This window comes from Anastrepha obliqua, chromosome 2 (genome assembly GCF_027943255.1).
Source record: "Anastrepha obliqua isolate idAnaObli1 chromosome 2, idAnaObli1_1.0, whole genome shotgun sequence".
Classification (NCBI taxonomy): Eukaryota; Metazoa; Arthropoda; class Insecta; order Diptera; family Tephritidae; genus Anastrepha; species Anastrepha obliqua.
In genome coordinates, this window is record NC_072893.1 from 123,473,762 (window position 1) to 123,497,365 (window position 23,604).

Consider the following 23,604-nt stretch of genomic DNA (forward strand, 5'->3'; position numbering starts at 1 on the left):
AAAACATTAGTTTTATTTTTAGTTGATATTAGTTTTATTTTGTTTATGTTAAAGGAATGTACGTATACATATGTATGTCGTAAAATGAAATTTAAAGTTCAGGTTGCTCTTTGTAAAAACTAAAGTTTTAAGCTGATAATAAATTGGTTAATTGATCTCGTTTTGATCTACCATCCAACTCTTCGATGTCTGCTCGGGATTCCGTACTTGTATCTTCTAATATATCAGGAAGATCCGAAGTGGTAAAACTTTCGTTATTTATAATGATGTTATGGAGTATCATACATGAAATTATAATATTTTTTACAAGCTTGATGTTGCGAATTTCAATGAAATTCAGTATACGGAACTTTTTCTTTAAAATTCCAAACGCTTGTTCCACGCAGACTCTTGTACTACTTAAAATAGTATTAAATCTTTGTTGTCCCTCACTTAAAAAGCCGGTATCTTTATATGGTACCATAAGAAATCTCTCCAGTGGATAAGCTGCATCTCCCAGCAAATGGCACTCAGGAGGAAAGGGAATATCTCCGTTTATTATTGCTTGACGTAAAGGGCTGCTTTGCCACACGGAAGCGTCGTGACACCTCCCAGGATATCCAGCAAAAACGTCGATAAAACGCAATTCGCTATCCACAACAGCTTGCGCTATTACTGAAAATGTGCCTTTTCTATTATAAAAACTGATGCTGCTTTGCGTTGGTTGGGTGATTTTGATGTGTGTCCCATCTACGCATCCTAGGACAAACGGAAATGGGTTGCTGCGCATTGCCTGAAATTTTTCCATAACAATCCGACGCTCTGATGCGGTCAAGGGAAATTTTATGATACGACTTTTTAGTTTTAATAAGATTTTAATCGTTTTGAAAAATACCCGATAAGTAGCACCAATACCAACGTTAAATATATTACTTAATTCACGGAAACTATTTTGATTTCCTAATCTCCAAAGCGTAATATGCAATGCTAGCTTCAATGGCATATTGGGACGTCCTGCATTTTTTGCCGGCCAAAAGGGTTGTACTATTTCGCAAAGAGTCTGAAATATAAAATATTAATATAAAACTACGTTAATATTTATTATTTATGTATACTACCTGGAATGTTTGTATTTGCATCCTGAAATGGCTATAAAAGACATCGTTGGGCATTTCTTCAATGCACTCGAGAAACTTTTTGCATTTTGGAATATTTCTCGCGATTCTCTGCGTCTTCCACAAGTGAAAAATCAATTTGTGTCTTTTTCTCATCTTTTTTGCAATAAGTAAATCACTACTGGATTGATTTTCACTAAATAACTCAGCGAAAGAGCAAATTGCTAATTTTTTCACCGTCACATCCATTTTGATTGCATCAGCTGTGTTCTTAAATGAAACAATGCTGCCACCTAGATGTATGCAAAGCAATGCAGTGGTATCGAAAAATTGCATCGCAATGGATTTCGCATCGCAGTACACATTGCATCGTGACGTTTAGGAAGTCAGCCTATCTCGTAACAAGAAATATATGACTTAAGTAGACCACTTTCAAAATTATGCACACATTTGACATTGAATCCGTTATGAGTAAATGGATGTAATTGCGCCTCAATTAAATCAGACTCTTAAAAACGAAAATATTTCTATTTAACTATGGACCTTGTAAAATCCATTAACTTTCTCATCAATTTTATCAGAACGAACGAAGCAAGAAACCCTGTGAGAAACTTTCCATAACCGCTATTGAGATGAGAATGACTGAGATTGAGAACTCTTGCGGTAAGGTTGAAGAATTTGTTGCTGTTCGCGCTCAGCTCACTGAATTACAAAGCAGTGCAGTCGTCACAGACAACGTAATAAACGCTGAAGAGAGAGTTGAGAATTTGCCTGAGATATTCGCTAAGCTGCGCAGTGCAGCACATTACAAAACACCGCCACTGCGGGAGGCGATCAGACTGCGAAGTGCCAAAGGCAATACTCGAAGTGACAATAGCCACGCACCAATCGTCGTTAAACTGTTCTATTCGCATGACTGTCCACTGCTGTTTAAATCAATTGCTGCCTTGTGCAAGTCTCGCAAAAGCTCTCTTAAACTCTCTGACATTGATCAGCCCAGATATGGGAATGTATATGTGCATGAGAGTTTACCAAAGACGTTGCGTGAGGTGATGGCTTATGCCACTGAATTCCGGAGAAAAAAGCTACTAACGTCAGCGTTCTCGATCAGGTGCACAGTTTACATCAAACAAAAACCTAAGGAAGAGCGCCAACTAGTGTGCAGCACCGCTGACGTGGATACTCTTATAGGCATAACAAAGAAACGAGTGCGAGCAACATATTAGACTTGAACCCAAGGTCCTTTACTATCTTCATAGATGAAACAAAACTGAGCGACAGCGTCCACTCCAAAGAAATCTCATTAAATATGAGACTACGCTAAGCTGACGGCTGCGGTCTCTTTCAAGCTGAATTAGAGGGGCCTTATAGTCGGTTTCACATTACCAGAACGACTCGTTTATATTCGATCAAGATTTTGGCACTTTAGCTGGATATCGAAAAAATTTGTAGCGAATATTTTATGTTGTTAAAACAACTACTGGTTACTATAAAACGGCGCAAAATTAATCACTCAATTTGGTTTCTGAATAACTCTTGTAGATACTAAATAAAAAAAAAATATTTTATGTGATATAAATCTTTGTTTTAACCGCGCTCCATTGGTTGTCTGTTTGTATATTGCAGCTGTCTAATTGACAAGTAATATAATTGACGCGCAACGCCATTTGCAAAACTATAAACTTTCCGATACGGTGATTAATTTTGCGCCACCGTGTAATTGTCACTAATATTGAGAGTAGAAAAAAAATAATTGACGCGTACACTTCTGTTAGATGTTTGGCCGAGCTCCTCCTCCTATTTGTGGCACGCTTCTTGGTGTTGGAGGGACGTACAGCTTTAAGCCGATTCCCAGCGGCTTTTTTGGTTTTCTATGCGGAGCTCTTTCATGGCAGAAATACCCTCGGAGGTTTGCCATTGCCTGCCAAGGGGCAAATATTTTTAGTAGTAATAATGGCAGACTGTTTTATGGCGATGCACGAAATGCGGATAGGTTGCGCAAGAAATGATTTTTAACGCAACCGTTGAGTATTGCACACCTCCGCTTTCACTGCTTAGTTCCTCGTATGTCTAGCGGATGTATACTCAGCGGTTGATCCAAACAGATGCTGCTTCATTAAGCGCACTCAGTGTTGCACCTCAACTATCGCATTTGGGCTCTAGCTGTGCTAAGCCTCTTCTTTTATCATAGTTGTTTATTTCTAATTTCTAAAGCATTTAAAATGCTTCACGGATCTACTGTGCGCTCTCCTATTGCCAAATATTGTAAATTTTTGAATATTTACATTTTTGCGCTTTTTCTACTTTGCGCGCATTTTTGAAAAAATTGTATACCGAGGTTCTCTTTTTCTGGTTTTTTGCACGCTTTTGTGTTACAATACATACACATATAGATAAACATATGTAAATACACACGCAAGTATACATAGTTCCATATCATTATTGTGGTAATATTTTGCTTTATTACAGCCGCACTTAGCAGCACACGGCGGGTGGCTAATAAATGGCTAACCACAAAATTTTGTAACGGTATGGCGGTACTTTTATTTGTATTGCGGCTGCTGTGTGCGCTTGACTAACAAACACTCTGGCACATACTCAGTAAGTCAATGAGTGAGTGAGCGAATCAGTCAGCCAGTCTGTCAGTCAGACAGACAGACATTAATGACACAGCAGATTTGAATGCATATGAAACAATTAAAACTTTCAGAATAACAACAGCAAAAGCCATAGCTCAACTAACAACACTATTATCTAATATTGCCAGCACTAACAGCAACGTCGCTCAACTGATGAAAATGTGGTTGCGCGCATGCGTTGTAACGCATCAGCTAGTTTTGCTGCTGTCAGCTGTTAATAGTGTCGTCAATGCATTGGTAAATGCCCATTGCGGTAATTATTGCACCTTTATGTTGCAGAAAAAAAAAAGATAGGAGTTCCGCCACAAGGAAAATTTCAAAGTACTTATTAAAAAAAATTCAAGTTATTGATTTTGTATTACTGAAGTTGTCAGGTTGAAAAAAGTTTTTTTCTGCTTAATAGGAAAAAAAAATCAAAAATAATATTAAAAAAAAAAAATTAAATACAAAATAAAAACACAATTTTTCTATGTAAATATATTAATAAAATAAAAATTTCTTTTAATAAAATACAAACAATTAAAAAAGCTGTTGAATTTGTACCAGTGACACTGGTTTTCTATTATGAAGAAAAAAATTAAAATTCGAAAAGAATATTAAAAAAAATTTAAAAAAGTTAAAAAAAATCAAGCCATTGATTTTGTACCAGTGAAGTTGTTGGGTTGAAAAAAATTGTTTTTTTGCTTAATAGAAAAAAATTCAAAAAGAATATTAAAATTTTTTTTAAAAACACAATTATTTTTACATCAAAAACATTACATTTTTTTTAAATTAAAAACAAAAATGAAAAAAGATCTTGAAGTTGTCAGTATGAAAGAAGTTTTTTTTTCTACTTAATAGAAGCAAATTCAAAAAGAACTTTTAAAAACATTTGTTTAAATACAAAACAAAAACACAATTTTTTTATATAAAAACATAAAAATTTTTTAATAAAAAAAATTGAAAAAAACTCTTAATTTTGTACCACTGAAGTGAGTAGGTCGAAAATTTTTTTTCTAAATATTAAAAAAAAAAAATAAAAAAAAATAACTAAAAAAAATTAAAAAACAATTACAAAAATAAAAATCAAGCTCTTGTGCCAGTGAAGTTGTTGGGTTGAACAAAATTTTTCTTTTGCTTAATAGAAGAAAATTCAATAAGACTATTAAAAAATATTTGTTTAAAATATTGAAACATATTTTTTTAAATACAAATTAAAAACACAAATATTTTTATATAAAAAAATAAAAAATTTTCAAAAAAAGCTCTTGATTTTGTGCCAGAGAAAGCCAGTAGGTCGACACAAATTTTTTTTCTACATAATAATATACAATAGAAAAAAATGAGATTAAAAAAGAATAATCAAAAAAATTCAAAAGGAATTTTTCCAAAAGTTTATTTTTATTTTTTTATTTAAAATTTAATTTATTTAAAGCAATTCTCTAACAGATTAGCTGCCACAAAATCAAAAGCTTGACTTTTTTTTCTTTGCAATTTTGTTTTTTATTTAAAAAACTTTTGTACTTGTGTTTTTTATTTTAAAAATCTTCTTTTATTTTTATATTATTTTATTTAATTTTTTTAATTTTGAAATAAATTCAATAAACTTAACATAATAATTCAAATTCTAAACATGCAAAATAACCGAAATATTCCGTTTTTTGTTTTTAAAGATAATTTTCATGCTAATTACGTCCATATATAAGTTTTGAAATATTTGCTTGGTGATAGGCCTAAGCACACATTAGTTTTACATATTAACTAAGAATATGGGTGGCAACCCTATTTAAAAATAAGTCGGAATAAAAAAAAAAGTTTCCACTTGAAATCCCTTTTTTAACACGCGTATGTCTATTAATTAATTTATGTATTTAATTCATTTACATTTTTATAAATAGTTGGCAGTCCTATTTAAAAATTTTCTGACCACCGCTTGTATCGTTTAAAATCTGGGTTGTTGTATATTAATTAACTTATATCTTTAATTAACTTTCATTTTTAGATAGGTGGCAACACTATTTAAAAATAGATCTGTAAGAAAGAGCATTCTCTCTGGAATCCGTAGTTTAAAATGCATATTAATTAATGTTTATATTTATCCTTTTTTATTTACTGTTATATTTATTTTATTCCAACTTTTTAGGTAGGTGGCAATCCTATGTGAAAAAAAGTTCGAAATAAATACGGTTTCTTTAAATACTATAAATTTTGCCTGAAATTCAAGTGTCTCTTTTGTACTTATTTGTATGTGTTAATATTTTGGATAACTGGCAACTCTGTTAAAAATATATTTTGACAAATGTTTGCATATATATTTTAAATATATACAAATATAGCTCTCTCAAACAGGTGTCGTTTGTTGGCAATACTTAATTTATTTTTTAATGCCCGAATTAATTATTTTTATTTCTTTTTGAATGGCTGGCAACGCTAAAAAAATTGTTTTTGATTAGAGTATAGAGTAACTTTCTTTAGTTTGGCTTTGTTATTATAGTTTTTTAAGGAACTTTCATATTTATAGTTCACATTTTTTGAATATGTGGCAACCCTATTCAGAAATACATATGTCTAGGGGAGAGCATTTTGAAATAATTGTAAGTATTCTGGAATTCGATTGCACTATTTCAATTTCTTATTTACCTGTCATACTTTACTATACACATATTTTGTTTATCAAGCTGGCAACCCTTATTAAAAACTATTTAATGATAAAATTATTCTGAATTACCTTTACTTTGACTTTTATGTTGCAGTATTTTTAATTAACTTTTCTATTTATTGTAAAATTTTTTAAATATGTGGCAACCCTATTCAAAAATATGTCTAGATTAAAGCATTCTGAAGTAGCTGCGGTTTGATGCAAAGATTTTAATTTATTGTTTAGCTGTCATACTTAATAAATACATTTTTATTGAGGTGGCAACGCTTTTTATAAACTATGTATTGATTAAGGTATTCTGGATTACCTTTAGTTTGGCTTTTATGTGGAACCTTTTTTAATGAACTTACATATTTATAGTTAAAATTTTTTTAATATGTGGTAACCATATTCAAAAATATGTCTAGATTAAAGCATTCTCAAGCATTCAGCTGCCATTTAGTGCAAATATTTAAATTTAATATTTAGCTGCCGTACTTGCTTAATTAAATATGCATACATAAAAAAATATATGGCAACCCTAAATATAAATATTTTCTGATGAAAATGTTCTTAATTATTCTTAAATTGATATATATATTGCAATATTTGTTCAACTTACATATTTCGCTGGTATACATATTTGAACATGTGGCAACAACTTTCAAAAATATGCCTGCTTTTACAAATTGCGTTCTTCCGATACGAAAATTGATTGAAAGTTTTATTTTAGCATGCGCGTGTATCCGATACAACTTTGTCCCGATATTTTAACTCTACAAACATACATATCTACGTGTGTGTGTATGTGTGCGAGTATAAAAAAGTAAGCAATATTTTCGGAAGAATATCAGTCAAGAATAACGAATTTTCTTTTTTTTACTTTATTTGAAAGCTTATTGCCTTGCGAATTACTCTCTTTATAATAGAAAATTGCCACCTTTTTGTAATTAACGACGAATAATTTATTACAAAAAAAAAAGAATAAATAGCGATATAAAAGTTTGGGGAAAAAGAAATCCATTATTTTTGCATAAAATGTTTGCGCAAATGATTCAAAACAGTTTTATGGTCGATCTTTAGCTCCTGGGCGATGCAGCGACTACTTACAACTTCGGTCAGCTTCGACTATTTCTGTGAGTTTATCGACATATTTGACATTTTCACCCTGTAATTCACAACTGAGCAACAAAAAAAAAAACAGCAAAATTATTTATTTTTTACAAAATTATTTTGTCAAGGTCAACGAGCATAAGCTTTAAATAGTTTTATCGATACTTTACTAGATATCAATCACTATAGCCACCTACCGAGAAAACAGTGGATTTCTTTTTCCCCAAACTAAATAATATAACGTCCAGCGATATTAAATAGCCATTAACTGCCACTTTCACCAGTTCTGAAGCTCAATTGAATCGGCCTTTAAAAAATGGAATTGATGGATGCCGATCGATTATTTTATAATTCAATTGGCCAGATTGAGTTGGGGTCGGTCGTGCAATAGAATTTGAACTGATGCACACATTTCTACTTTACACTTTTATCTAAGTTAGAGTCGTTTTCTCAACTTCCTCTTCGTGATGCAGAGATAAATTCCATTTCGTTTATTTGTGCTCGTACGCAAGTCCTTCAACTATCAAATTTTAAAAATTAGTGTCTAATGAACGATCATAAAATGTCAGGGTTTCGCGCTATTGAACATAAAGACCTCTATATAAAACCAGACTGTTTGAAAATAAAATTAACTCTGTAGGTCACATGGCAAATGGGTTAAATGCTTTTTCCAGGTATCCGAAAATGGTTAATGTATGCAAGTGATTGAATATTTGCATGTAAATATGTAAGTATGTTTCCGTGCCAAACCCACCAATAGAGCCCGTTTGTAAGCAACCTCAAGCTATGTATGTATAATTTTCAATGCATGCATGTATGTATGTATGTATGCGTTATAAAACGCCACTACACATTTTGTTTATTTTCAATACAAAAGTCAAGCTGTCTTTGACTTGGGAAAAAAGGAAGCAAGTTTGTTGAAAATTACCTGTAAAACCTGCAATGCCAACAAGGAAACGATGGCAGATGAACTCAGTTATTTGCATAAAATACATATCCATGTATGTACGAGTATATACAATACATATTAACATAAACCACTATATTTATGAATGTATGGGTGCTTTTTTGAAGTGAAAACTTCTTTAGAATCGTTGGGAGTGATTTGGGAAAAAGTGAAACGAAAAAAGCGACCAACTTGGCTACGAAGCGTTATATTATATGTTGATATAAACGTAGCGACGAACTAAATAAAAATAATTTTTATTTTTTCTTTTCCTTGTGATTCGAACCAAGGATTTTGGATCGGAAGCTCACATTGCTAGTCGCTCGGCTACCGCGCCATGCTGTAGGTACTGGCCTAAAAGTTATTTAGTTACGAAGCGTTATATTATATGTTGATATAAATAATTTTTGTGAGCGTGTAATTCTCAAAAGGTTTATTAGGTTTATTATTTAAAATGTATTGACTAGGTAGTGTGGTTATCAGCTTAACATCTGATAGATCCTCCATCGGAGGACAACAAATGTTAAACTGATTTTTGGAAATGGGCGGAGTGTTTTAGGGGCTTGCTCCTTCTCTGCCACGGGTTGACCCCCTAGCAAGAAGAGTCCCGGTCACGTTAGGTACCCCTAACCCCTTAACAAAGTGATTGCAAAGGGGCGGGGCTAGTGACCGTTTTCAGACCACGCGTCCCGGTCACGTTACCGGTCACGTTACTGGTCACGTTACCGGTCACGTTACCGGTCACGTTACCGGTCACGCTACTGGTCACGTTACCGGTCACGTTACTGGTCACGTTACCGGTCACGTTACCGGGACGCGTGGTCTGAAAACGGTCACTAGCCCCGCCCCTTTGCAATCACTTTGTTAAGGGGTTAGGGGTAGTCAGAATTTTCAAAAAATCGATTTATTTTTTTTTGCATTTTCTTAAAGTATAATGTTTTAAAAATATTGTGTAAAAATTTGAAGTGAATCCGACAAATACTTTTCAAGTTATTCAACAATTAACAAAGGGCGCTCGGCCGCTCCGGAGCCGATAGCAAAACTTTAAATGCGTTTTTCTCAAAACTATGTTTTTCAAACTGGTGAACACTGTAACTTAAAAACCACTACGTAGATTTCAATAAAATTTATACAGCTTTTGAAAAACATAAAAAACTTGTGCCTGATCGAAGGATTTTTTTTTTTTCAAAAATTTCGATTTTTTTTTAACAATTAACTGTTGGTTTTTTCCCGAAAATCTGGAAAAAAATTTTCTGAGGCCGCCATTTTGTTCATTTTGAAAAAAAAAAAGCTTCGATAAGGCACAAGATTATCTATTAATAAAACTAATTTTTCTTGTCCGATTGGTTTTAGATGAACCTGCAAGGACTTGTGATGTTCACCGCAAGGGACTTCTGGAGAAACGGGCTTCACACAAACAGCGATAACTTTTGCAATTATTAATTTTTTTTTTTTGAAATTTTGGTGAAGTCAAGTTAAAACATGATGTTTTTATGCTATGTTTTTATTTTTGTTAAATAAATTAATTAAGTAGCAAAAAAAAATTCGTGAAAATCATCATTTTTTCGAGCCTCTGACTACCCCTAACCCCTTAAAAGCGTTGGGAAAATCGTGCCAAAAATTTTGTGTACGTGTGATTTTTTTTATCCCTTTCATACATATGGATTCGTTTGCCAGTGCCAGTTTCATATACACGTAGTGATTGCAAAGGGGCGGGGCTAGTGACCGTTTTCAGACCACGCGTCCCGGTAACGTTACCGGTCACGTTACTGGTCACGTTACCGGTCACGTTACTGGTCACGTTACTGGTCACGTTACCGGTCACGTTACCGGTCACGTTACTGGTCACGTTACCGGTCACGTTACCGGTCACGTTACTGGTCACGTTACCGGTCACGTTACCGGTCACGTTACCGGTCACGTTACTGGTCACGTTACCGGTCACGTTACTGGTCACGTTACCGGTCACGTTACTGGTCACGTTACCGGTCACGTTACCGGTCACGTTACCGGTCACGTTACCGGTCACGTTACTGGTCACGTTACCGGTCACGTTACCGGTCACGTTACCGGTCACGTTACTGGTCACGTTACCGGTCACGTTACCGGGACGCGTGGTCTGAAAACGGTCACTAGCCCCGCCCCTTTGCAATCACTTTGTTAAGGGGTTAGGGGTAGTCAGAATTTTCAAAAAATCGATTTATTTTTTTTGGCATTTTCTTAAAGTATAATGTTTTAAAAATATTGTGTAAAAATTTGAAGTGAATCCGACAAATACTTTTCAAGTTATTCAACAATTAACAAAGGGCGCTCGGCCGCTCCGGAGCCGATAGCAAAACTTTAAATGCGTTTTTCTCAAAACTATGTTTTTCAAACTGGTGAACACTGTAACTTAAAAACCACTACGTAGATTTCAATAAAATTTATACAGCTTTTGAAAAACATAAAAAACTTGTGCCTGATCGAAGGATTTTTTTTTTTTTCAAAAATTTCGATTTTTTTTTAACAATTAACTGTTGGTTTTTTCCCGAAAATCTGGAAAAAAATTTTCTGAGGCCGCCATTTTGTTCATTTTGACAAAAAAAAAAAAAGCTTCGATCAGGCACAAGATTATCTATTAATAAAACTAATTTTTCTTGTCCGATTGGTTTTAGATGAACCTGCAAGGACTTGTGATGTTCACCGCAAGGGACTTCTGGAGAAACGGGCTTCACACAAACAGCGATAACTTTTGCAATTATTAATTTTTTTTTTTGAAATTTTGGTGAAGTCAAGTTAAAACATGATGTTTTTATGCTATGTTTTTATTTTTGTTAAATAAATTAATTAAGTAGCAAAAAAAAATTCGTGAAAATCATCATTTTTTCGAGCCTCTGACTACCCCTAACCCCTTAAAAGCGTTGGGAAAATCGTGCCAAAAATTTTGTGTACGTGTGATTTTTTTTATCCCTTTCATACATATGGATTCGTTTGCCAGTGCCAGTTTCATATAAACGTAGTGATTGCAAAGGGGCGGGGCTAGTGACCGTTTTCAGACCACGCGTCCCGGTAACGTTACCGGTCACGTTACTGGTCACGTTACCGGTCACGTTACTGGTCACGTTACTGGTCACGTTACCGGTCACGTTACTGGTCACGTTACTGGTCACGTTACCGGTAACGTTACTGGTCACGTTACTGGTCACGTTACCGGTCACGTTACCGGTCACGTTACTGGTCACGTTACCGGTCACGGTACCGGTCACGTTACCGGTCACGTTACCGGTCACGTTACTGGTCACGTTACTGGTCACGTTACTGGTCACGTTACTGGTCACGTTACTGGTCACGTTACTGGTCACGTTACCGGGACGCGTGGTCTGAAAACGGTCACTAGCCCCGCCCCTTTGCAATCACTTTGTTAAGGGGTTAGGGGTAGTCAGAATTTTCAAAAAATCGATTTATTTTTTTTTGCATTTTCTTAAAGTATAATGTTTTAAAAATATTGTGTAAAAATTTGAAGTGAATCCGACAAATACTTTTCAAGTTATTCAACAATTAACAAAGGGCGCTCGGCCGCTCCGGAGCCGATAGCAAAACTTTAAATGCGTTTTTCTCAAAACTATGTTTTCCAAACTGGTGAACACTGTAACTTAAAAACCACTACGTAGATTTCAATAAAATTTATACAGCTTTTGAAAAACATAAAAAACTTGTGCCTGATCGAAGGATTTTTTTTTTCAAAAATTTCGATTTTTTTTTAACAATTAACTGTTGGTTTTTTCCCGAAAATCTGGAAAAAAATTTTCTGAGGCCGCCATTTTGTTCATTTTGAAAAAAAAAAAAGCTTCGATCAGGCACAAGATTATCTATTAATAAAACTAATTTTTTTTGTCCGATTGGTTTTAGATGAACCTGCAAGGACTTGTGATGTTCACCGCAAGGGACTTCTGGAGAAACGGGCTTCACACAAACAGCGATAACTTTTGCAATTATTAATTTTTTTTTTGAAATTTTGGTGAAGTCAAGTTAAAACATGATGTTTTTATGCTATGTTTTTATTTTTGTTAAATAAATTAATTAAGTAGCAAAAAAAAATTCGTGAAAATCATCATTTTTTCGAGCCTCTGACTACCCCTAACCCCTTAAAAGCGTTGGGAAAATCGTGCCAAAAATTTTGTGTACGTGTGATTTTTTTTATCCCTTTCATACATATGGATTCGTTTGCCAGTGCCAGTTTCATATAAACGTAGAGATTGCAAAGGGGCGGGGCTACTGACCGTTTTCAGACCACGCGTCCCGGTAACGTTACCGGTCACGTTACTGGTCACGTTACCGGTCACGTTACTGGTCACGTTACTGGTCAGGTTACCGGTCACGTTACCGGTCACGTTACCGGTCACATTACCGGTCACGTTACTGGTCACGTTACCGGTCACGTTACTGGTCACGTTACTGGTCACGTTACCGGTCACGTTACTGGTCACGTTACCGGTCACGTTACCGGTCACGTTACCGGTCACGTTACCGGTCACGTTACTGGTCACGTTACCGGTCACGTTACCGGTCACATTACCGGTCACGTTACTGGTCACGTTACCGGTCACGTTACTGGTCACGTTACTGGTCACGTTACCGGTCACGTAACCGGTCACGTTACTGGTCACGTAACCGGTCACGTTACTGGTCACGTTACCGGTCACGTTACCGGTCACGTTACCGGTCACGTTACCGGTCACGTTACTGGTCACGTTACCGGTCACGTTACCGGTCACGTTACTGGTCACGTTACCGGTCACGTTACTGGTCACGTTACTGGTCACGTTACCGGTCACGTTACTGGTCACGTTACTGGTCACGTTACCGGTCACGTTACTGGTCACGTTACCGGTCACGTTACCGGTCACGTTACTGGTCACGTTACCGGTCACGTTACCGGTCACGTTACCGGTCACGTTACTGGTCACGTTACCGGTCACGTTACCGGTCACGTTACCGGTCACGTTACCGGTCACGTTACTGGTCACGTTACTGGTCACGTTACCGGTCACGTTACCGGTCACGTTACTGGTCACGTTACCGGTCATGTTACCGGTCACGTTACCGGTCACGTTACCGGTCACGTTACTGGTCACGTTACCGGTCACGTTACCGGTCACGTTACTGGTCACGTTACCGGTCACGTTACCGGTCACGTTACTGGTCACGTTACCGGTCACGTTACTGGTCACGTTACCGGTCACGTTACCGGTCACGTTACCGGTCACGTTACTGGTCACGTTACCGGTCACGTTACCGGGACGCGTGGTCTGAAAACGGTCACTAGCCCCGCCCCTTTGCAATCACTTTGTTAAGGGGTTAGGGGTAGTCAGAATTTTCAAAAAATCGATTTATTTTTTTTTGCATTTTCTTAAAGTATAATGTTTTAAAAATATTGTGTAAAAATTTGAAGTGAATCCGACAAATACTTTTCAAGTTATTCAACAATTAACAAAGGGCGCTCGGCCGCTCCGGAGCCGATAGCAAAACTTTAAATGCGTTTTTCTCAAAACTATGTTTTTCAAACTGGTGAACACTGTAACTTAAAAACCACTACGTAGATTTCAATAAAATTTATACAGCTTTTGAAAAACATAAAAAACTTGTGCCTGATCGAAGGATTTTTTTTTTTTTTCAAAAATTTCGATTTTTTTTTAACAATTAACTGTTGGTTTTTTCCCGAAAATCTGGAAAAAAATTTTCTGAGGCCGCCATTTTGTTCATTTTGAAAAAAAAAAAAGCTTCGATCAGGCACAAGATTATCTATTAATAAAACTAATTTTTCTTGTCCGATTGGTTTTAGATGAACCTGCAAGGACTTGTGATGTTCACCGCAAGGGACTTCTGGAGAAACGGGCTTCACACAAACAGCGATAACTTTTGCAATTATTAATTTTTTTTTTGAAATTTTGGTGAAGTCAAGTTAAAACATGATGTTTTTATGCTATGTTTTTATTTTTGTTAAATAATTTAATTAAGTAGCAAAAAAAAATTCGTGAAAATCATCATTTTTTCGAGCCTCTGACTACCCCTAACCCCTTAAAAGCGTTGGGAAAATCGTGCCAAAAATTTTGTGTACGTGTGATTTTTTTTATCCCTTTCATACATATGGATTCGTTTGCCAGTGCCAGTTTCATATAAACGTAGTGATTGCAAAGGGGCGGGGCTAGTGACCGTTTTCAGACCACGCGTCCCGGTAACGTTACCGGTCACGTTACTGGTCACGTTACCGGGACGCGTGGTCTGAAAACGGTCACTAGCCCCGCCCCTTTGCAATCACTTTGTTAAGGGGTTAGGGGTAGTCAGAATTTTCAAAAAATCGATTTATTTTTTTTGGCATTTTCTTAAAGTATAATGTTTTAAAAATATTGTGTAAAAATTTGAAGTGAATCCGACAAATACTTTTCAAGTTATTCAACAATTAACAAAGGGCGCTCGGCCGCTCCGGAGCCGATAGCAAAACTTTAAATGCGTTTTTCTCAAAACTATGTTTTTCAAACTGGTGAACACTGTAACTTAAAAACCACTACGTAGATTTCAATAAAATTTATACAGCTTTTGAAAAACATAAAAAACTTGTGCCTGATCGAAGGATTTTTTTTTTTTTTCAAAATTTCGATTTTTTTTTAACAATTAACTGTTGGTTTTTTCCCGAAAATCTGGAAAAAAATTTTCTGAGGCCGCCATTTTGTTCATTTTGAAAAAAAAAAAGCTTCGATCAGGCACAAGATTATCTATTAATAAAAGTAATTTTTCTTGTCCGATTGGTTTTAGATGAACCTGCAAGGACTTGTGATGTTCACCGCAAGGGACTTCTGGAGAAACGGGCTTCACACAAACAGCGATAACTTTTGCAATTATTAATTTTTTTTTTGAAATTTTGGTGAAGTCAAGTTAAAACATGATGTTTTTATGCTATGTTTTTATTTTTGTTAAATAAATTAATTAAGTAGCAAAAAAAAATTCGTGAAAATCATCATTTTTTCGAGCCTCTGACTACCCCTAACCCCTTAAAAGCGTTGGGAAAATCGTGCCAAAAATTTTGTGTACGTGTGATTTTTTTTATCCCTTTCATACATATGGATTCGTTTGCCAGTGCCAGTTTCATATAAACGTAGCGACGAACAAAATAACTTTTAGGCCAGCGGCGACAGCACAGCGCGATAGCCCAGCGGCTAGCAATGTGGGCTTCCGATCCGAAATCCTTGGTTCGAATCACAAAAAAATTTTTTTTTTTATACATTTATTTCATTTTGTTTTATGATATGTTTATGAGCAAATTTTTTTCATGGTAGAAATACACTCGGTGTTTTGCCATTGCCTGCTGATGGGCGACCGCTATTAAAAAATGTTTTTATTAACTTTGCTTTCACCGAGATTCGAACTGACGTTTTCTCTGTGAATTTTGAATAGCAGTCACGCACCAACCCACCACTCGGCTACGGCGCTTGTTTACTTTGACTGATTTAAAAATGAGGTAAAATATATGAATGAAATTTGCTTACTGTTTACATATTTGCCAAAGGTTGACAATTTGATTCTCGGCCTACTTTGATATCAAAAAGAGAGAAAAGATATCTTTTTGACTTATTGCTTTGACAGCCACTTGCCGTTTTTTTGTTTTTTTTTTCTATTGATGCAAAAATGAGAAAAAATATATGAATGAAGTTTGCTTACTGCTTACACCTTTTCCAAAGGGGACGGAGCATAAAAAAAAAAGTCGATTTCCAAAGAAATACGAGTGCATATGTGTTTGTAACATATAAAAAAGTGTAATTGTGTTAGAGCTTCGGTCACGCAGGTTTTGCTGGGCCGGTATTGCAGTACCGCCGGGATTTCAGCCTTGAATAAATACAAGAAAAAATATACTAATACATTTAGCTTTGGTGGGAAGAGCCATAAATTTTTATATGAATACATGTAGACGAAAATGGAATTTTTTTTTTTTTTTTTTTGAAATTTGCATTGTAGGACATTTCTGATTATTTATTGAAAACAGTTTTTTGGTTTAGATCAGTGCTGTCCAAAATGAAAAATGTGAGTGTATAAGTGAGAACGAGAGAATGGGAGCAGCCCAGTGGGAAATTTAAACCAAAATAAATAAATATTGGATTGGAGTAGAAAATTTTTGTGGGAGGAATCGAAATGCCTTTTGATATTATATCTATAGCTTCCTTTGAACGACTTGTAACATAACATAAAAGGCATTGCAAGTCGCCAAAGGCATTTTCTAGCATAAAAAAGTTCTCACAGGGCATTGTATTGCATACATTAAGCGTCGCAGACAAACGTGATGTTTATTCGTTGCTGGTTTGCTAACGACTGAACGATGGAGAGTAAGAATACGTGTCATCAATTGATGTATGGGATGGACACATGATGCAAAGAATAATGAGATGGCGCCCATCGTGGTCCCGTTACTTTGCGATCAGCGAATTTGACAACTAGTTACGTGATTTTAGCTCCAGTATGGCCAGATTACCATTTTCGTAACTTGATTTAGCATTTTTTTTTTGTTATTTCTATTATTTTTTGTCTCGGAGTTTTAGTTCTTTCTTCATGACATTTTTCTAGCTGTTCTAATTAAAATTTCAAGTTTATAATTTTGTAAAATATACATTTTTTAATAATTATTTAAATAATTCACTCAGTTTTATTTAGCTTTACTTTTTTTTAACATCTGGTGGCATTGCCCGCGATTGCCGGTGTTGTTGGTGTTCTTCTGCTTTCGGCAGTCAAATCTCTCTCTCGCTACTGCAGAGTTGCCTAGCTTTGGATATAAAAACGCACTAAATGCCCATTTAAAGAAAATAAAACACGAAATTTTTATTGTGTTACTAAAAATATGCGTGACAAATTGTCTGTAGAATGTGCGTTTTTTTTAAATAAATGTGTTATGCTTATGTACAATTTAATTAATTGGTTTCTTTTGTTAAGCGAGACTCTTTTGTTAAGGGAACGAGTTATTTGCTATATTTGAGGTTATGTAACTAGATCAGGTATTCTTTTTATAAGAATGTTAGTATGGTTTCTTAAGTATTTTCTGGTATTTTGTTGCTTATTTTTACTATGAATACACCTCTTGATGCTCTATGTCTCACTAAGGATTGATGACCGGAAGAAACGATTACACCTCTATGGTTTCAATTCGCATTCAATAAATTCAAAGGCTTTTTAAAATGTGTAAAAAGGTTTTCTATCTTAAGAAGAGTTGAGAGAGGGGCATTTAATATTTTTGCATAGCCTTAAATGGAGCCAAAAATTAAATTTGCACTTTCAAATTATCAAATTTTATAAGAGTAAAAAATTTTCATTAGCACTAAAATCTTCTCAGAGTGGCCTTTTTAAAACTTCTTTTGTATAATAATACAGTTTTTTTTTCAACCTAAAGTCTCGGTAGCCTTAAATTAAAAACAAAAAGAAACAAACACGAAACTTCAAAATTTTCGCATTTTCGGTATAAAAAAGGACTAAACTTATTGCGAAGAGCAAATGGTTGGCAATACTGCACAACTCTGCAAACGTGACGTCACGTACGCTCTGATGGGCGCAATCTTCTTTCTATCATTCTTGGGATGGACAGCACTGGTTTAGATACTGAAAGTCAGTTTAAGTGAATCGGTATAAACATTTCGTACATTAATTTTTGTGAGAGTGTAATTCTCAAAAGGTTTATTAGGTTTATTATTTAAAATGTATTGACTAGGTAGTGTGGTTATCAGCTTAACATCTGATATATTCTCCATCGGAGGACAACAAATGTTAAACTGATTTTTGGAAATGGGCGGAGTGTTTTAGGGGCTTGCTCCGCCTCTGCCACGGGTTGACCCGGTATTGCAGTACCGCCGGGATTTCAGCCTTGAATAAATACAAGAAAAAATATACTAATACATTTAGCTTTGGTGGGAGGAGCCATAAATTTTTATATGAATACAAGTAGACGAAAATGGAAGAAATTTGTAAGTCTGTTTCTTCGGTCCGTTTGGGTATTTTTTTTGACAACATCGAAACCAAAGATTTGTATTATATTTTATCTATCATAAGCCACTCGTATCATTTGTTGAAATTGAAAACATTGAGGATGAATAATGATAAAATGAAGAAAATAAAATATGAACCTTATAGCAATATTATAATGAACCTATAATTATCCCGCTCCTAATGCTGCTTTCGTCTTATTCTCTCTCAGTTTGTTTTACGGAAGGTTTCACTTCTATCAAGTCTAACCGTTAGACTGGTATTTTTTTTTTTTTTGTATGAAAATATGCTGTTAATAAAATTATTTGCTTCGCTTTTCTTCTATCAAGCAAGTAGTTGATTAGCAGAGACAGTTTTTCGCTTACTCGTCAACGCAAGTTCGCGACTTAAGTCTTTGCTAAGTACGTACACAAACCCTATGCAAGTGGTATTTACACAAATACATTCCACTAAATCAAAACTTTTTGTGGCAAAGCTCTAATGGGGAGTAGCTTATTAGATATTAAATTTGTGTGCCGTATATTCTGTTTAAAAAGTGCCGAGAGTTGATTGTTTAAAAAACTCGTGAGAAGAGTTTGTGAAAATTCGAAAGAATTGAATTGAAGAATTGAATGTGGAATATACTAATTTTAGAGAGCAAATTCGTGGAAAAGGGCAAATTTGTGAAAAAAACTCATAGATTTTGCACTACGTTAAGGCTTAATATCATAATTTTAGAGAGCAAATTCGTGGAAAAGGGCAAATTTGTGAAAAAACTCATAGAATTTGCACTACGTTAAGGGATTATATCATAATTTTAGAGAGCAAATTCGTGGAAAAGGGCAAATTTGTGAAAAAACTCATCGATTTTGCACTACGTTAAGGCTTAATCTCTTAAAATGCAATCATTGCGAAAGAAGATTTTCAAAGAGGTCAACAAATATCAGCGAACAACTAATGCAACTACCGGTGCAGATTGACTTTTTTCACTATCCAAAAATCACATAACTACACCATTTTCTGTGATTTAGAATACAAACAAGATAATTCGCGAAGATAATTCCAGAAAATTCGTTTGAAAAATATTTTGAAAATTGGAATATTCGTTATCGCCCGCATTGCTGCATTTTATAAATTTTTTGTGTTCTATGGTCCAATTCTGCGCACTTTTTTGAATACCTAAAAATGTGCAGGTAAGACTGCATTAACGGCGTCCTTAATTGAATGGGGGTTTTCATATTCATATTACTTATTACGTATTAAATACCAGCCTGAAAAAGAAATTATTTGTACTTTAGAAATCGCACGTAAAGGGTTTTCCAATAAGAGGTATTATTGGAGGTCTTTTCCCGTAAAAGATCAATGGTTTCGTTGCTTGTGTGGCACGTAGCGCCGTCTTGTTGAAAATAAATGTTGTCCAGATCAATACCATCCAATTCCGGCCATAAAAAATCGGTAATCATTTCTCGATAGCGCAATCCATTCACCGTAACTGTTGCTCCAGTTTAATTTTCGAAAAAGTAAGGTCCAATGTCTCCACCGGACCATAAACCGAATCAAACCGTCACACGTTGAGGATAGAGAGTATTTTCAACAATAACTCTTGGATTTTGTGAGCCCTAGATCCGAAAATTTTGCTTGTTGACGAAGCCATCGAGGTGGAAATGGATCTCATCACTCAACATGATTTTTCGATGGAGTCCCGGATCATTTTCATGCATTTCAACGATCTAATCAACAAAGACACGACGTTGTTGATGATCGGCCGGGTTGAGTTCTTCTGTTAACTTGACTTTGTAAGCCTTAAGACACAAATCTTTATGCAAGATACGGTGTAATGACGTTTGTGGAGTGCCTAATTCCAAAGAATGACCAGGAATAGACAAAACTGGGTGTTCTTTAACACTTTCGGCTACAACAGCAATATTTTCGGCACGGATTTTATTCTTCACATCACTAACTTGTCCCAACAGCTCGATTTTTTCACACCAATTTCTGTATTGCGGTCCGACAAGGTGCTTCACGATGACCTAAAAATGTTCGAGTTCTACGAACCGTCTCTGCCAAATTTTCACCATTTTTATAGTGAATTTTAATAACTTCCATGCGTTGTTTAAGCGTGTATCGTTCCATTTTTATTAATGGCGTAGGTTCTACTTGTCAAATATCAAAAAATGACATCAACCGAAACAGCGACATCTATTTTCAAAAGTGACATCTACCGAAATAGCGAGCTATTCAAAATTACACCTGTTATTGGAAAACTCTTTATAAAAGCTGGCATGCGTTCACGTAACAGGCGTTAGGGGAACCTCTCTAAAAGCGCCAATGGAAATTGTTTAAACTAGAACCTCTTCACATTCGCCTCCAGATCCAAGCAAAGAAAGCTATAATGAAAATAATTTGTACCTATATCGACGGCGGAAGGGCTATCAGAGTTGTAGGCTGATCTATAATCTGAATCATAAATATGAAGAAATCGTAATACCGAGTGACACCATACAACTAAAATTTAGCTTTAAAGAAGGATTCGGACTGGAACTTAGTACGGAAAATAATTAAAACATACAAGCTTAAATCTATCTATGACAACCATGTATGTATAAGGAGGTGTCTGTTACAGTAGCAGGTAATGTGATTAGTGTATTTGTACCAAGTTGAGAATATTCGGAAAGTATATAAAAATATGCCCATCTTTCAGACTGGAAATTATGAAATAGAAATTTGTGCAGACTTCTATATCAGACGTAATTACCGAAAATGGAAAATTGTATTATTGCAACATAGTTAAGCGGCTATTAAAACCGCAGGTAACCACTAAAGTGGTTAATTTAGTGCCCTAGTAAGCTCAATGCACTTAATGGAACTAATCAAATTTGAATTTTCAGGACATCGGATTACATTCGCATTGAAAGAAATGTGACTGCGCACAAACTCAAAACAAAGGCAGCGTCAACTCCCCTTGTAGGCCCAACTCGTCAAAAGAAGCGCAAGAAGCTTCTAAGGAGCTACACTGAGACAATCTACTCTCCAAAACATGCGTAGATTCTTACAAACAAAAACGCTTTAAGGAGTGCATGAGCTAGCAGGCTGAAGAATCGACTAAATAAACTTGGGATCAATTAATGTGAAATCTGTAGATTTTGCAGAAAGGCGAACGAAACTGTAAATATTTGCTAGGGCATTGGGCTGCACTGTTGCCAATCACAAAAAAATCGCAGGTGACCATACCATACGAGTACAATAATGGACCGCAGGATGATTTGCAAGGACTTAGGGTACATCCAGTACAATCCAGTGGTAACACAATGGACCTACGATAGGCCTAAGTGTGCCATATTGGCAGCCATCACACCTACCTAGCTACCTACCTAGGGTACATACTACAGTTCATCTCGGAGTTAGGGTTACAATACTATCTCTAAATCCCTGAAGGAGATATCTATTCTAACGTTTGCCTTGCACTATTCCCAATAATAATAATAATAATAATAATAATAACCCACATATAGAAAATTTAAGATGTAGGGTAGGAGGCTGTAAACTAAACCCATTCGGGATAATATTCTGCGATGAAAGCAAAGCTAAGCGTGGCGTCGATTGGCTCTGAAGAGAATAAACTGCTGAAGTATTTTCTTGAGCTCCAAAAAACCCCAGCACAATAAGAACAACAATGAAAGTTTTTCTGATTATACTTTTTAACGAAATCAATTTTGCTTCCTCAAATAGTGTTCGAATTTTCTTTTATAATGGGTCGTATGGGGAGAACCGTTTTTTTTAATTTCAAGTAACTTTTGCCGATAAATTGACCAACGGCGGATCAGCGGTTACCCAGCAGTAACCAGAATCAGTGCTACAGGAATTTTGAATTGGATCGGCGATTTCGTATGCAATTTAAATAAAGGGCGATGATACACAACCCATGGGGTCAGCATATGACCACCATTGGAATTATTGAGTACCCGATTTGCCTGCCTTGCTTAGAGGAGCCGGATAGCACTGAGCATTTGTTCTGTGAGTGTCCTGCCTTTGCCAGAGCAAGGCTACGAATTTTGGATTTCGATGTCATGAGAATGAGTAAAATTTGTCCTCTCAAACTAGAGAATATTTTTCAAATTTGCAAAGAATCTGGACTAACTTATCTGTTTCACAGGATAGCTATATCTGTCTCTATTCTACTCCATCCCTTTTCCTGTGATACTTCTCTCTTTTCCTGCTTGACTATCAACCCTTTTACTTTCCAGAGCTTCGAATACCAGAATGCTTTAGAAGTTACCAAATCCCTCGGTGCTTCTTGGCTCGACTTTTTTAAATTTTAATTTCAATTTGAAGTTGTATGCGGAGCCCCGATTTCTTAAATTTCACGTGTATATTTCGGTACCTTTTCCATGCTTGTCAGACAATATTTACGCGCTAGCAATTGGATGCATTGGGCACGGAAGTTCGGTTCAAGCTAAACTTAGACTATTTCGTTGCTTTTCATTTCAATTCACTTACAGCTCATATTTAGGTCCCAGCGCATTGTAAGCATCATCGTTATTGGTTTCTTTATTTTTGTAAAAAAATTGTTGGGGTTGATGTACACTCAGTGACTTCTCATAAGCGCCTCTCCCATAATAATGTTCGGGTAAAAGTGACTGCGGGTTTCTATTCTGGTCGATTTCATTATCATTTTGTTGCTTGGGCAATCTGTAGAACATGGCAGCGGGTTGTTGTTGTACTTTGAGCTGTGCGAATGTTTGGTCAAGAAGCATATTGGGATGAAAATATTGTTGCTGTATGGGCAGCTTTGGCAAAGTTGGCGACTCATATTGATTAGTGGCATCCAGACATTGTCGTTGTGGTGTGACTGCGCCCGTATTGCGACTCAGCAAGGCGACACAGAAATGTAAGATGAGCAGCGAAGTGAGCAGGCGAACTGCTATTGAAGGCTATGGGGGAAAAAGGGGAAATTGAAATGTATTAAAAAATTGGAGTTAAATCTGAGTTGAGATGAGATGAGACAAAATGAGATGAGATGAGACGAAATGAGATGAGATCAGATGAGATGAGATGAGGTGAGGTGAGATGAGATAAGATGAGATGAGATGAGATAAGATGAGATGAGATGAGATGAGATGAGATGAGATGAGATGAGATGAGATGCGATGAGATGAGATGAGATGAGATGAGATGAGATGAGATGAGATGAGATGAGATGAGATGAGATGAGATGAGATG

At 35.7% G+C, this 23,604-nt stretch overlaps 2 protein-coding genes and 2 pseudogenes across 3 annotated transcripts in view; 2 read left to right on the plus strand and 2 right to left on the minus strand.

Annotated features, from left to right (window-relative positions):
* LOC129238839 (uncharacterized) overlaps positions 1–23,604 on the minus strand; it is a 51,222-nt gene that overhangs the window by 2,727 nt on the left and 24,891 nt on the right. For both annotated transcript variants that reach the window (XM_054874039.1, XM_054874040.1), the window contains exon 2: positions 22,882–23,315. In XM_054874039.1, coding sequence (XP_054730014.1) covers positions 22,882–23,315 — 434 coding nt within the window. The remainder of the gene's footprint in view (positions 1–22,881; positions 23,316–23,604) is intronic.
* LOC129238838 (uncharacterized) lies at positions 28–1,480 on the minus strand. Its single transcript, XM_054874038.1, has 2 exons — positions 1,098–1,480; positions 28–1,039 (listed from the first exon to the last, which is right to left on the minus strand). Exons 1-2 carry the CDS (start codon positions 1,428–1,430, stop codon positions 128–130), a joined length of 1,245 nt encoding a protein of 414 aa, XP_054730013.1. The 5' UTR covers positions 1,431–1,480; the 3' UTR covers positions 28–127.
* On the plus strand, positions 8,854–9,007 carry LOC129239933 (U2 spliceosomal RNA; annotated as a pseudogene).
* LOC129239865 (U2 spliceosomal RNA) lies at positions 18,111–18,294 on the plus strand (annotated as a pseudogene).

Coding starts and splice junctions, on each gene's coding strand:
- LOC129238838 (XM_054874038.1), bottom strand. CDS start 1,430: ATGCAATTTTTCGATACCACTGCATTGCTTTGCATACATCTAGGTGGC. Junction 1,040..1,097: donor TGCAAATACAAACATTCCAG/GTAGTATACATA, acceptor TTTATATTTCAG/ACTCTTTGCGAAATAGTACA.